This window comes from Microcaecilia unicolor, chromosome 5 (assembly GCF_901765095.1).
Source record: "Microcaecilia unicolor chromosome 5, aMicUni1.1, whole genome shotgun sequence".
NCBI classification, from domain to species: domain Eukaryota; kingdom Metazoa; phylum Chordata; class Amphibia; order Gymnophiona; family Siphonopidae; genus Microcaecilia; species Microcaecilia unicolor.
Window position 1 is genome coordinate 18865417 of NC_044035.1, and position 14171 is coordinate 18879587.

General features: G+C 45.3%; 1 protein-coding gene across 4 annotated transcripts in view; it reads right to left on the minus strand.

Annotated features, from left to right (window-relative positions):
- Window positions 1-14171, minus strand: part of PLEKHS1 (pleckstrin homology domain containing S1) — an 81151-nt gene that overhangs the window by 13356 nt on the left and 53624 nt on the right. For all 4 annotated transcript variants that reach the window (XM_030204762.1, XM_030204764.1, XM_030204761.1 and 1 more), the window contains 3 exons: window positions 7879-7985; window positions 5731-5781; window positions 1683-1847 (listed from right to left, as the gene is read on the minus strand). In XM_030204762.1, coding sequence (XP_030060622.1) covers window positions 1683-1847; window positions 5731-5781; window positions 7879-7985 — 323 coding nt within the window. The remainder of the gene's footprint in view (window positions 1-1682; window positions 1848-5730; window positions 5782-7878; window positions 7986-14171) is intronic.

Consider the following 14171-nt stretch of genomic DNA (forward strand, 5'->3'; position numbering starts at 1 on the left):
AGAGGGTGGTGGATATGTGGAATGCCCTCCTGCGGGAGGTGGTGGAGATGAAAACGTTAATGGAATTTAAACATGCGTGGGATAAACACAAAGGAATCCTGTTTAGAAGGAATGGTTCCATAGAATCTTAGCGGAGATTGGGTGGCAACGCCGGTAATTGGAGAGTAAAACCAGTGCTGGGCGGACTTCTACGGTCTGCGTCCTAATTGTGACTGAATAGATAGGGATGGGCTGGAGTGTAAATTTTAAGGGGCTTCGACATTAGCTTCAGAACTTTTAGTACAAGAACAGTGCTGGGCAGACTTTTACAGTCTGTGCCCTGAGAATGGCAAGGACAAATCAACCTCGGGCATAAAGTATCACATACCATGTAAAATGAGTTTATCTTGTTGGGCAGACTGGATGGACCCTACAGGTCTTTATCCACCATCATTTACTATGTTGCGATATGTTACTATGTTTCTCTTTGGGGTTCTACATGGAATGGTGCTACTAATTGGGATTCCGGAATCTTGTAACTCTTTAGGATTCCAGAATCTTCAGAACGTTTAGGACAAGAACAGTGCTGGGCAGACTTTTACAGTCTACGCCCTTAGAAAGGCAAGGAAAAATCAAACTTTGGTATAAAAGTATCACATACCGTGTAGAATGAGTTTATCTTGTTGGGCAGACTGGATGGACCGTTCAGGTCTTTATCCACCATCATTTACTATGTTGCGATATGTTACTATGTTTCTCTTTGGGGTTCTACATGGAATGGTGCTACTAATTGGGATTCCGGAATCTTGTAACTCTTTAGGATTCCAGAATCTTCAGAACGTTTAGGACAAGAACAGTGCTGGGCAGACTTTTACGGTCTACGCCCTTAGAAAGGCAAGGAAAAATCAAACTCTGGTATAAAAGTATCACATACCGTGTAGAATGAGTTTATCTTGTTGGGCAGACTGGATGGACCATTCAGGTCTTTATCCACCATCATTTACTATGTTGCGATATGTTACTATGTTTCTCTTTGGGGTTCTACATGGAATGGTGCTACTAATTGGGATTCCGGAATCTTGTAACTCTTTAGGATTCCAGAATCTTCAGAACGTTTAGGACAAGAACAGTGCTGGGCAGACTTTTACGGTCTACGCCCTTAGAAAGGCAAGGAAAAATCAAACTCTGGTATAAAAGTATCACATACCGTGCAGAATGAGTTTATCTTGTTGGGCAGACTGGATGGACCGTTCAGGTCTTTATCCACCATCATTTACTATGTTGCGATATGTTACTATGTTTCTCTTTGGGGTTCTACATGGAATGGTGCTACTAATTGGGATTCCGGAATCTTGTAACTCTTTAGGATTCCAGAATCTTCAGAACGTTTAGGACAAGAACAGTGCTGGGCAGACTTCTACGGTCTACGCCCTTAGAAAGGCAAGGAAAAATCAAACTCTGGTATAAAAGTATCACATACCGTGTAGAATGAGTTTATCTTGTTGGGCAGACTGGATGGACTGTTCAGGTCTTTATCTGCCATCATTTACTATGCTACTATTTCTTTCCCACTACTGTAAACTTCCTAAGGAGTGCCTTCTGTTCCTTGTGGATTTCTAAGGCAATGGAGCTCCAACGTTCTCCTTCACCGAAACAGGTCCCTTGATTGGTTGTAACACTTAGAGAAAAGTGCGTTTCCTTACGTGAGCAGTATCGTCAGCTTGAATTCCGAATGTCCATTCCGTTTCTTGTCAAAGTTTGGCTCATCAGAATGCCGACAATGGTTGGACACGCTCTGGCTCCTCCCGCCGTCTGCGTGCGCAGAACACTTTCTACATGACTCTTTTTCGTCGTGGTTTTTGGCAGAGCTAAATTTGCAACAAAAATATGTTTGTTGTAAGAATTCCAGATCTACTAATTTGTATTTATATTAAGCATTAAATCACGGTGAGCGTTGTAGTCATACAATTATGATGCTTTAGAAATTTACCCACGACCTCTTCAGAGGTACTTATACTGTGAATCTTTTAATGTTCACAAAATTACAAATTGGACAGGATTCTCTATAAAATGCTAAGTGAGCGATAGATACATTGTATTGAAAAATAAGGAGGAAAAAGCCTCAAGAAGCTCCCGACTAGATGCATCGGGAGCAGGAATGCTTCAGGATCGGCAAAAAAAACCTCCTTCAAACGAAAAGTACAAAATACAGCAATACTCCAAATTAATTTCCAATAATAATCCCTTAAAGAATTTGACAACCTAAAGCAGCTCATGGTACTTAGCTGAATAATTTTTTCTCCCTGAGTTCCGTTAATCGTGAACGATGTTAAAATAATGACCGTCTGACCCTGACGCAGCTAGACGAAACGCTGGCCAACGTAGGTCAAGGTCTGCATGTGGAGGACGAAAAATTGTTCAGCTAAGTACCATGAGCTGCTTTAGGTTGTCAAATTCTTTAAGGGATTATTATTGGAAATTAATTTGGAGTATTGCTGTATTTTGTACTTTTCGTTTGAAGGAGGTTTTTTTTGCCATCGATGAAGCATTCCTGCTCCCGAGGCATCTAGCCGGGAGCTTCTTGAGGCTTTTTCCTTCTTATTTTTCAATACAATTTATCTATCACTCACTTAGCATTTTATAGAGAATCCTGTCTAATTTGTAATTTTGTGAATATTTCTGATTCTCTTCCTCATATAATATTTAGTTTATACGATTCTTTTAATGTTCTCAGATTTTCAGAGAACACAACCACCAAGGCCAATAACTTGATTATAGTTGTAGAAACAGGGCAGTTCTATAGCTGGGTGCCACAATTTCGGGGCCAACTCTGCCAGGCTGTGACATGAGCATAGGAGCCAACTTTTCAAAATGATTTGGGGTGCTGAATTTTTTTTTTTTACAGGTAGTGCATTCCCCCTCCCCCTCTTCCCCCCTCATCCCCCTCCCTCTCCCCTCATCCCCCTCCCTTGTCTCCCCTCCACCTCCCTCCGAGTTCCAGGCCCCCCTCCCTCCCCTCTCTCTCTCCTTTCCCTCCCTACGAGTTCCAGGGTCCCCAGGGTCCTCCCTCCCTCTGAGTTCCAGGGTCCCTCCCTCCCTCCCAGTTCCAGGGTTCCCTCCCTCCAAGTTCCAGGGTCCCCTTCCCTCCCTCCCAGTTCCAGGGTCCCCCCTTCCTTTCTCCCTCCGAGTTCCAGGGTCCCCCTCCCTCCGAGTTCCAGGGTCCCCCCTCCCTCCCTCCGAGTTGCAGGGTTGTCGTCCCTCCCTTCCTCCATTCGAGTTCCAGGCCCCCTCCCTCCGAATTTTAAAAGTCATCTTGACTTACCTCGTTGGGATTACGGTGGCCGGCAGCAGCGTTAAAAAGCGTGCAGGCTCGGCGCTTACTTCAGTTTTCCCTTCTCTCTCTCTCAGCTCTGGTCCCGCCCTCATTTCCTGTTTCTGCAAGGGCAGGACCAGAGCTGAGAGAGAAAGAAGGGAAAACTGAACTAAGGGCCGAGCCTGCATGCTCTTTACCGCTGCTGCCAGCCGCTGTAACCCCGACGAGGTAAGTCAAGATGACTTTTAAAATTCGGAGGGAGGGGGCCTGGAACTCGAAGGGAGGGATGGAGGGATGACGACCCTGGAACTTGGAGGGAGGGAGGGAACGAACTTCCGGTGAGTGAAACATTGGGGGTGCTTGAGCACCCACGGAGTCGGCACCTATGGACACGAGCCAATTTTTATTTTGCCGCATATCCATTTTTGGGAAAAATTTTAAAAAGGCATTTTTTTACAGGCGCACTGAAAAACGGATCTGCGCACACCCAAAACCTGCGCCTATACTACCATGGGCCATTTTTACCTTAGTAAAAGGACCCCCTAATCAGTAAGGGGATGGTCAGTTAGCAGTGATATTCAGCAGACCGCCTGGTGAACTGCCAATGAAAACTGGCAGCTGGTTAGCTCAGTGGGCTTCAACCTGTCAGGAGCCTCTCCTCGATTAAACCTTTCTGAATATCGACCTATACATTTTATTTATTTATTACGCTTGTAACCCACAATTATCCAAAAACGAGTTTTAGTTCAATGCGGCTCACATTTATACAGTTGTTAGAGATTGTGTTGATTCACTCCAGTTACAGGTTATTGGAACAGTGTTTATTACAAAGTTGTGTGGATCAGTGTTGTTGCGGAATGATTGTCTTTTAGGTTATTCGTGACATTTCTTGAAGAAATAGTTTTTTTTCTAAACTGGAGGTAGTTTGTGATGCTTCTTATGGCCTTGGGGATTGAGTTCTGCCATTTGAAGCCCAGGTAGCTAAATTCTGCCGTGTAGATGGATTTGTAGACTATATTTTTGCAGTTGGGCAGGTGAAGTAGTTCCTGGGTTTACATTTCTTGGTGATAATCAGATCTAGCATGTAATCTGGAGACGTGATTATACAGAAATATTTCTGAAATTAGTTGTAATTTGGATTTGAATTTATTATTTTTTAATCCGCCTTTGTCCAAGGTGACATACAAAAATACATACATAAAATCATGTAAATACACAATAACATGATACACAATTTGCAGTACATTTTGTTTTCTAGCAAAAAAGGTGCCGGTACTCAAATGCCAGGCCACCCTTCAGGGGTGGGGGTGATCATTGGGGGATCCACCCCACAATAACCAGGCCCCCTGCAACCAATCACAGAATCTATGACAAGGCAGAATTGGTGTGTAGAGCCAGAGCTCTTTCATTAAAACTTGGGTTCTATGGGTCAATTTTAGCAGACAATGGAAAAGATGCCAGTACTCAGTACCCCCAAGTACCCCCTCAATAAAAGCCCTGCACAATTATACCAAACAATAACATGACCCAACTTAACTTTTTAAGCCCACCCACATGATCCCTGCCCCGACGATTATTATACCTTTGACCATGTCTCACAATCTCCTTATGCTCATTCCTCAATCTCTTCCTCTCCACCCTTCCTACTCCTTACCCCTCCCAATCTCTTCTCCTTTTGCTCATCCTATCCAGGGCCGGTCAAACCCGGTAAGCAGGGTAAGCACCGCAGGGGGGCGCCTGCCTTCAAGGGTGCCCCTGCGGCATTGCGCCGCCATACTGCACCGCCCTTGGTGCTTTAAATCTTTAATTTACCTCCGTTCCAGCAGCCGCATCATTTGAAAGCCCTGCCCCATCTCTAGCCTTCCCTCCCTTCATGAGTTCGTTCTGCAGTCCCGCCTTCTGACGTCATTTCCTTGAGGGCGGGGCTGCAGAATGAACTCATGAAGGGAGGGAAGGCTAGAGATGGGGCAGGGCTTTCAAATGATGCGGCTGCTGGAACAGAGGTAAATTAAAGATTTAAAGCACCAAGGGCGGCACGGTATGGCGGGGGATGGGGGCGAAGGAGAAGAGAGAAAGGAGATGCTGGGGGGGGGGGGGGCACGGGCACCAACTCATACTCTGCAGGGGGGCGCCAGAGACCCTAGGACCGGCCCTGATCCTATCTTTGTTTACCTCTCCATGATCAATTTACATATCCTCAAAACCCCACTACTACTATGTTTACTACAACTTGTAACATTCTCCTTCAAGACTTTGTAATTCTATTTACTGTGTAAGCCACATTGAACCTGCTATGTGTGGGAAAGTGCGGGGTACAAATGTAATTAATAATAATAATAATAACATCCAGGCCCTTTAGGTGATCCAAACAAGCAGTATTTTCAAATGCATAATATGCCAGGCCGAACATACCAAAAAAGTAACATCTAGACCCATACCTCTGAGTGTCTGTGGCGCTCGCTCTCCCTTTTGGTAGAGAATCTATAATTCTGGAAACAGGCAAAATGAGAGCGTCAGAATGCAGTAATATAAAGGAGGGCGATTCTTCAACAGGGTGTCCACTATAGGGGGTGGTTATGGTGCTTATTATAAGCCTATTCTATACAGAAAAGTAGATGCCTACATTTCTTTACAGAACGCTAAGGCAAAGCGCTGAAAATGCGCAGAGGTTGAGGCCTACAGCTATGCAAACGCCTGCACCTAGATGTTAAAGGGCAAAATGTCACAAGCCGGAGGATGTCCAAATAGAAGGGTAGAAATCAATCAACATCAAATGAGAAGAACCACGTTTGAAAGACTTTGTGATAAAATCTGCTCATACATGACTAGAGAAAAGAACTGCTTATAAGGCTTTATGACTGATATCGGAGAACTAGGAATCGAAACATAGTTTACGTCAGGGACTCTGGAAGCTGCAAGCAAAGTGGATTTTTACAGTTACAGTGAAACCTCGGTTTTCGTCGCTAATCCGTCCGAAAATAATCGGCGAAAACCGAAACCAACGAAAACCGAGGCAATAAGAAATTTTTTCTTTACATGAATAAAAAAAGACAAATGTATAGAATAAATGAACATTTAACATGGCATTTACCTTTCTGAAGACTCTTCTTGGCGTTTGGAAGAGGGAGAGAGAGTTGCAGATATTATTGTTTGGAAGGGGGATCCCCATCCATAAGTACAGTAGGTATCAAGGCACTATCTGGGGGGGGGGGGGGGGGGGGGTCACTTCCCTTCTTGGTCTTTTGGCACTTGGACCAGCTTCAGAGTCAGTGGACCCATGTCGCACAAGAAATCTATCCAAAGAGGTCTGTTTCTGCCGCCTCTTTAAGATTTGCCTAAAATGGGGCAAGACATTATCATTAAACAAGTTGCAGACACGGCCTGCAACTGCTTTGTCTGGGTGATGTTTCTCCACAAACACCTGTACTTTACTCCACATGGAGAAGATGTCCTTAATCTCTGAGGAAGGCACATTCTCCCCTGTCTCTTCCTCCTCATCTGAAGCAACTTCTTCATCTGCCGTCTGTTGCACTTCTAGGTGAAGGTCTTGCAGCTCTTCAGTGGTGAGTTCTTCACTGTGGTCATCCACCAACTCTTCCACATCCTCACCACTCACCTCCAAACCCATGGACTTCCCCAAATAAACAATTGACTGCACAACATGTGTAGGGTCATCAGGTGAAAGACCTAACCCTTCTAAATCTCTCTCATGCACACATCCTGGCCATAATTTCTTCCAGCCAGTTCATCGTCCTGGATGTCACTCCCTGCCAAGCCTTATCTATGAGGCTAATGCAGTTGAGAATGTTGAAATGGTTTTTCCAGAACTCTCTTAAGGACAATTCTGGGTCTGATGTCACCTCAAAGCACCTTTGAAACAATGCTTTTGTGGACAGTTTCTTGAAATTGGAAATGACATTCTGGCCCATGGGCTGGATGAGTGGTGTGGTATTAGGGGGCAAGAACTTCACAGTGATAAAACTGAACTGCTCCAACAATTCATCTTCCAAACCTGGAGTGTGGGACAAATGACGAAATTCTTATTTGCAATCTGTTGTCTGAGAGAAGGCAGTGATCACACAATGAGAAACAACGCAGTGTGGGACAAACGACAAAATTCTTATTTGCAATCTGTTGTCTGAGAGCAGGCAGTGATCACACAACGAGAAACAACGCTGCAGGAGAACGCAAAATTAGCAGCATGGGCACGCCGACGAAATCCGAAGCAACCGACGAAAACCGAGACAAATGTTTTGCTAATAAATTCGACAAAAACCGAAAACGATGAAATCCGAAGTCAACGAAAACCGAGGTTTCACTGTATATATAAAACAAATTAGAAGCGCCTTTATCCACTGATTGTTCTGATATGCACTGGCAGTTTTGAAAATGCCATAAACTTCATTTCACCAAAGTTTAAATGTGCGATGATTAAACTGAATGGGTCATTCTTTGTCCGTGATGACATTGTGATCATACTGGTCTCCAGTCATGAATGAGCACATTTTATCACAAAATTGTATATATCTTTGAAGCGTGGTTCTTATCATTTGATACATCTAGATGTTGGGCTGTGCGTCACTTACGAGTTCATCTTCATATAATGAGGTTGGGAGTCCACTTCATCACCAGACTCCTGAGTTTCATTTCCAGATTCTGGAAGGTCATCGCATTCCTCTGGTTCTTCAGACACCTTTAAATAACAAATGTGACATATGTTAAAAAGCATTTTCTGATTTTGATGTAATGATCCTTTCAGGACCCTCGCTAGTCCCAGGATGCGCCTAGTTTCAGGACCATACCATCTTAGTTCAGTGCAGAGGTATATACCATTCTTCTACAGCACCCCCTGCTGGAATGTCTGTGATAGTTCCGCCTAAGCCAATAAAAACCAGAGACCTTGAGGATGTGGTGTGGATTTCTGAGTAGTGGATTCTTTCATTTAGAGCTTAGCCTTTGGGCTTAATTAAGTCTAGTGTGAAGTCTCCCTTGAGTTTTAAGCTACTGTCCTTTTGCAAAGTGCATGTGAATGCCAGGGGTTTTCCCACCCATCTGCCCAACTTCAGGCATGGACAGTGTTAGGGGAGTGCAAACAGGGCATTTGCTGTGGGCCCTCAAGCTAGCCCAAAATTTGCCCTAACCTGGAGCTTTACTACATGAGATGGTAAATTTCCAGCTCCTGTGCAGTTTGGTCAAGTAGGATAGGATTGCCCAGCACTCAGAAAACCCTTAGCCCCAAACAAAAAGGTGTGATGTATGACTATACAGTGTTAAGCTAATAATGCACATTCTCAGGGCGGACACTATCTTAAAGCAGTTTGGGGGTAATTCTATAAACAGGGTGCCAGGAACATGCAAGACAAACATGGGGAAGTCACTGCTTGTCCATAGGATTGGTAGCATGGAATCTTGCTACTCTTTGGGGTTCTGGAATGTTGCTACTCTCTGGGGTTCCAGAATCTTGCTACTCTTTGGGGTTCTGGAATCTTGCCACTCTCTGGGGTTCCAGAATCCTGTTACTCTTTGGGTTTCTGCCAGGTACTTGTGACCTGGATAGGCCACTTCTGGAAGCAGGATACTGGACTAGGTGGACTATTGGTCTGACCCAGTATGGTTATTCTCATGTTCTTATGTAATACCAGCATATAAGCGGGTATGTGTATGCAAATGTATATAAATACCAATATTCTAACTACAGGCTATTGCAGTGGCGTAGCCAGACTGCCAATTTTGGATGGGCCTGAACCCAAAGTGGGTGGGCACAAAATTTTCTCTCTACCCCCCTCCCCCAGCAAAATTTAGTCACGCTAATCAGATGCATTTGTCACACAGGGTAAAGTGCTGCTTTTCAGTGCATCAGATTTCAGAAAATGTATTTAATAGCCTAACACCCTTTTCAGTGAGCTTTCAGAGGCCAAAACCTCCTGCCTCAGGTCAGTATAATGCTGTTACGGTATCCTCGCCTGACCTAAGGAAGGAAGTATTGGTCTCTGAAACTTCATTAACACAGGTACCATATTACTTTATCCTAAATTAAAAATAAAATTATTTTCTTTACCTTTCTTGTATGGCCATTTACTTTTTCTCATTGTGTCGCTCCCAGTCTCTAGATTCTGCTTTCCTTTGTATTCGCTTAACTCTTCTGCCAGGTTTTCCTGGCCATTTGTCATTTTTCTCTCCTTTTTCTTTGCTTTCTTCAATATTTTTCTGCCTCTCTCTCTCTGTCCTGATTTAATTCATTCTTACTATCCATTCTTTAATTTCCTTCATCTACTTATGGCTTTTCATCTTTTTCTCACCCTTGTTCTCCCCATGCCCCTTCCTCTTATTCTCCAGTCTTTCACTACTCCCCTTTTCCATCCAGCAGCTCTCTTCTTTCTCTCCCCATCCTTCCAGTTTCCCCTCTCTCTCCCCATCCTTCCAGTAGTCTCCCCTCTTTCTTTCTGCATCCTTCCGTCCAGTGTCACCTCTTTCTCCCTACCCTTCCATTCAGCGTCTTCCCTCTTTCTCTCCCCATCCTTCCATCCATCTATCCTCTCTCCTGATCCTTCCATCTAATGTCTCTCTCCCTCTTTCTAACCAGTGTCTCTGTATCACTCTACCCTTTTCTGTTCAGTGTCCCTTCTCTCTCCACATCCTTCCAGTCTCTCACCTTTCTCTGCATCCTTCCAGTCTTTCCCCTTTCTCTCCCCATCCTTCCATCCAGTCTTTCTCCCCATCCATCCGTTTTCCCTCTTTCTCTCCCCATCCTTCCATCTGTTTTCTATCTTTTCTCCCCATCCTTCCAAGTTTTCCCTCTTTCTCCCCATCCTTCCATGTTTTCCCTCATTCTCCCCATCCTTCCATGTTTCTCTCTTTCTCCCCATCCTTCCATGTTTCCCCTCATTCTCTGCCATCCTTCCATCTGTTTTCCCTCTTTTCTCCCCATCCTTCCAAGTTTTCCCTCTTTCTCCCCATCCTTCCATGTTTTCCCTCATTCTCCCCATCCTTCCATGTTTCCCTCTTTCTCCCCATCCTTCCATGTTTCCCTCATTCTCTGCCATCCTTCCATCTGTTTTCCCTCTTTTCTCCCCATCCTTCCAAGTTTTCCCTCTTTCTCCCCATCCTTCCATGTTTTCCCTCATTCTCCCCATCCTTCCATGTTTCCCTCTTTCTCCCCATCCTTCCATGTTTTCCCTCATTCTCTGCCATCCTTCCATCTGTTTTCCCTCTTTTCTCCCCATCCTTCCAAGTTTTCCCTCTTTCTCCCCATCCTTCCATGTTTTCCCCTCATTCTCTGCCATCCTTCCATCTGTTTTCCCTCTTTTCTCCCCATCCTTCCATGTTTTCCCTCTTTCTCCCCATCCTTCCATCTGTTTTCCCTCTTTTTCTCCCCATCCTTCCATGTTTTCCCTCTTTTCTTCGACGAGGCCCGCCCTGCATGCCAGCGCCAGCCCCCATTGCCGGCCACTGCTGCTTTTCCTGTTGAGCAGCAGGGCCGGCGCTACAAAAAAGAAGAAGCGCTAACGGCGCTAAGGACGAGAAATGTTTAAAAAAAAAAAAAGCGCGGCACCGGCAGGCACTGTCTCGGCAGATGGGAGGAGCCTGCGAGCCAGCAGCCAATGCCTCAGCAGCCCATGCCTTAAGGCTGCCGAGACAGTGCCTGCCGGTGCCTCGCTTTTTTTTTTTTTTAAAACATTTCTCGTCCTTAGCGCCGTTAGCGCTTCTTCTTTTTTTGTAGCGCCGGCCTTGCTGCTCAACAGGAAAAGCAGCAGTGGCCGGCAATGGGGGCTGGCGCTGGCGCTGGGTGGGCCTGGGCTGAAATTGGGTGGGCCTGGGCCCACCCAGGCCCACCCGTAGCTACGCCCCTGGTATTGTATAAGGAGGTAGCAAAAGAGCAGTGGCACATAGTTTGAAGGTAGGCATACATATGGATAGAATTTGGGTGGGGCACAGAGTTACATGTATAAATTATAGAACAGTATAATTTACCTGCTATTTTTACCAATCTAGGTGCAAGCATTTACACAGCTCTGTTACTGATATAAGTGGTTGTTAGTCATTGGCACCTGCTACACTAGTATTCGATAAAGGTAAAGACACCTACTTTCCTTTATAGAACAGGCATCTGAATAGACACCCCTTTACAGAATGACCTCCACATGTTTTACACATCATCAATAAAGTAAGTGGGAGCATCCCTTATCTATCTGTGTATTTGTGGTCAGGCAGGAGAATTAGACCTGGGTCTTGCAGGGAAATCCCTCCCCCCCCCCCCCCCCCCCCCCCAAAAGAACTTACTCTCTTGCTGAGTGAACTGAGGTGAGAAGACCGGGAGAAAAAATAATAAATGTTCTGTGAGCCCTTGGAAGTGAGAGCCATCTAATGAACATAGAGACATCAGATTTGCTGTACTGGGTCAGACCAAGGGTCCATCTAGTCCAGAATCCTGTTTTCAGCAGTAGCCAGTCCAAGTTACAATTACCTGTCAGAATCCCAAGAAGTATCAAGATTTTCAAGCATAGAAACATGACGGCAGATAAGGGACAAATGGCCCATCCAGTCTGCCCATCCTCAGTAACCACTAACTCTTCCTTTTCCGAAGAGATCTCACGTGCCTGTCCCACGCTTTCTTAAATTCTGACACAGTCCTTGTCTCCACGACCTCCACCGGGAGGCCATTCCATGCATCCACCACCCTTCCCATGAAAGAATATTTTCTTAGATTCCTCCTAAGCCTATCTCCTCTTAACGTCATCCTATGCCCTCTCATTCCAGAATCTTCCTTCATTTGAAAAAGGCTCACCTCCTGTACATTAATGCCACTGAGATATTTAAACATCTCTATCATATCCCCCCCCCCTCTCCTGCCTCTCTTTCAGCGTATACATGTTGAGGTTCATGAGCCTGTCCCTCTATGTTTTATGACTGAGACCGCTTACCAATTTAGTAGCCACCCTCTGGACAGACTCCATCCTGTTTACATATTTCCATAGGTGTGGTCTCCAGAATGGCACACAGTTCTCTAACTGGGGTCTCATCAAAGACCTATACAAGGGCAGTATCACCTCTTTTTTTCCTGCTGGTCATCCCTCTCTTTATGCACCTGAGCATCCTTCTGGCTTTGACTGTCACTTTTTCTACCTCTTTGGCCACCTTAAGATCATCAGACACAATCACTTCCAAGTCCCGCTCTTCTTTCGTTCACCGAAGCACTTCACCCCCTATGTTGTACTGTTCCCTTGGATTCTTGTAACCCAAGTGTATGACCCTGTATTTCTTAGCATTAAATCTTAGTTGACAATTATGGACCATTCTTCAAGCTTCGCTAGATCCTTCCTCATGCTCATGCTCATGGATACCGCCATTTCAGCATAATGTAAGCCACATTGAGCCTGCAAAGAGGTGGGGAAATGTGGGATACAAATGCAGCAAATAAATAAATAAATAAATGCTATCCACACCCTCCAGGCAAAGAGACACACCTTACCAGATAGTCCTTCTCCAATATCACTCACAAAGATGTTAAAAAGAGCCAGCCCAAGGATTGATCCCTGCGGTACACCATTGATAACATCCCTCCATTTACCACTATCCTCTGTCTCCTTCCATTTAGCCAGTTTTTGACCCAGTCAGTCACTTTAGGTCCCATACCGAGGGCACTCAGTTTGTTTATCAGTCGCCTGTGCGGAACCATGTCAAAGGCTTTGATAAAATCCAAGTACACTACATCTAGTGCCCCTCCCACATCCAACTGTTTGGTCACCCAGTCAAAGAAATCAATCAGATTTGTCTGACATGACCTGCCTCCAGTGAAACCATGCTGCCTCGGATCCTGCAGTCCATTCAACTGGAGAAACCGCACAATCCTCTGCTTTAGAAGTGCTTCCATTAGTTTACTCACCACTGAAGTCAGACTGACAGGTCTATAATTCCCGACCACTTCCTTACTTTTGCTATTGTGCGGAGGGACCACATCCGCCCTTCTCCAGTCCTCCGGGACCACTCTAGACTCTAAGGAAGCATTGAGGAGGTCAGCGGAGCCACCAGAACTTCTCCGAGTTCCCGGCGTACTCTCAGATGTATTCCATCAAGCCCCATCACTTTGTCTACTTTTAGTTTAGCTAGCTTTTTTGTTTTTTATAATTCAATTTTTATTACAGTGTTCACATCCAAAGAACAATAATAGCACATCATTAAAGAACATTTGAAGCTTAGATAAACAACAAGTTTAGCTAACTCTTCACGAACACAGTCGTCTGAGAATCGGTCCTCCTGGTCTAACAAATAGAGGGGCATAATCGAACGAAAACGTCTATCTCCATGGGCGTTTATCTCCGAGAACGGGTCCGTGAAGGGGCGGACCGAACCGTATTTTCGAAAAAAATAGACGTCCATGTTTTATTCGACAATTTGTGAGCTGGGCATTTTTGTTTTTCAGCGATAATGGAAAATGAAAGCGCCCAGCTCAAAAACGAATAAATCCAAGGCATTTGTTCGTGGGAGGGGCCAGGATTCGTAGTGCACTGGTCCCCCTCACAAGCCTGGACACCAACCGGGCACCCTAGGGGGCACTTTTACAAAAACAAAAAAAAAGGTAAAAGAGCTCCCAGGTGCATAACACCCTTCCCTTGTGTGTTGAGCCCCCCAAATCCCCCTCAAAACCCACTGCCCACAAGTCTGCACCATTACTGTAGCCCTAAGGGGTGAAGGGGGGCACCTACATGTGGGTACAGTGGGTTTGGGGGGGTTGGACGACTAAGCATTAAGCAGCACAATTGTAACAGGTGGGGGGGGGGATGGGCCTGGGTCCAACTGCCTGAAGTCCACTGCACCCCCTAACAACTGCTCCAGGGACCTGCATACTGCTGCCAGGGAGGTGGGTATGACATTTGAGGGT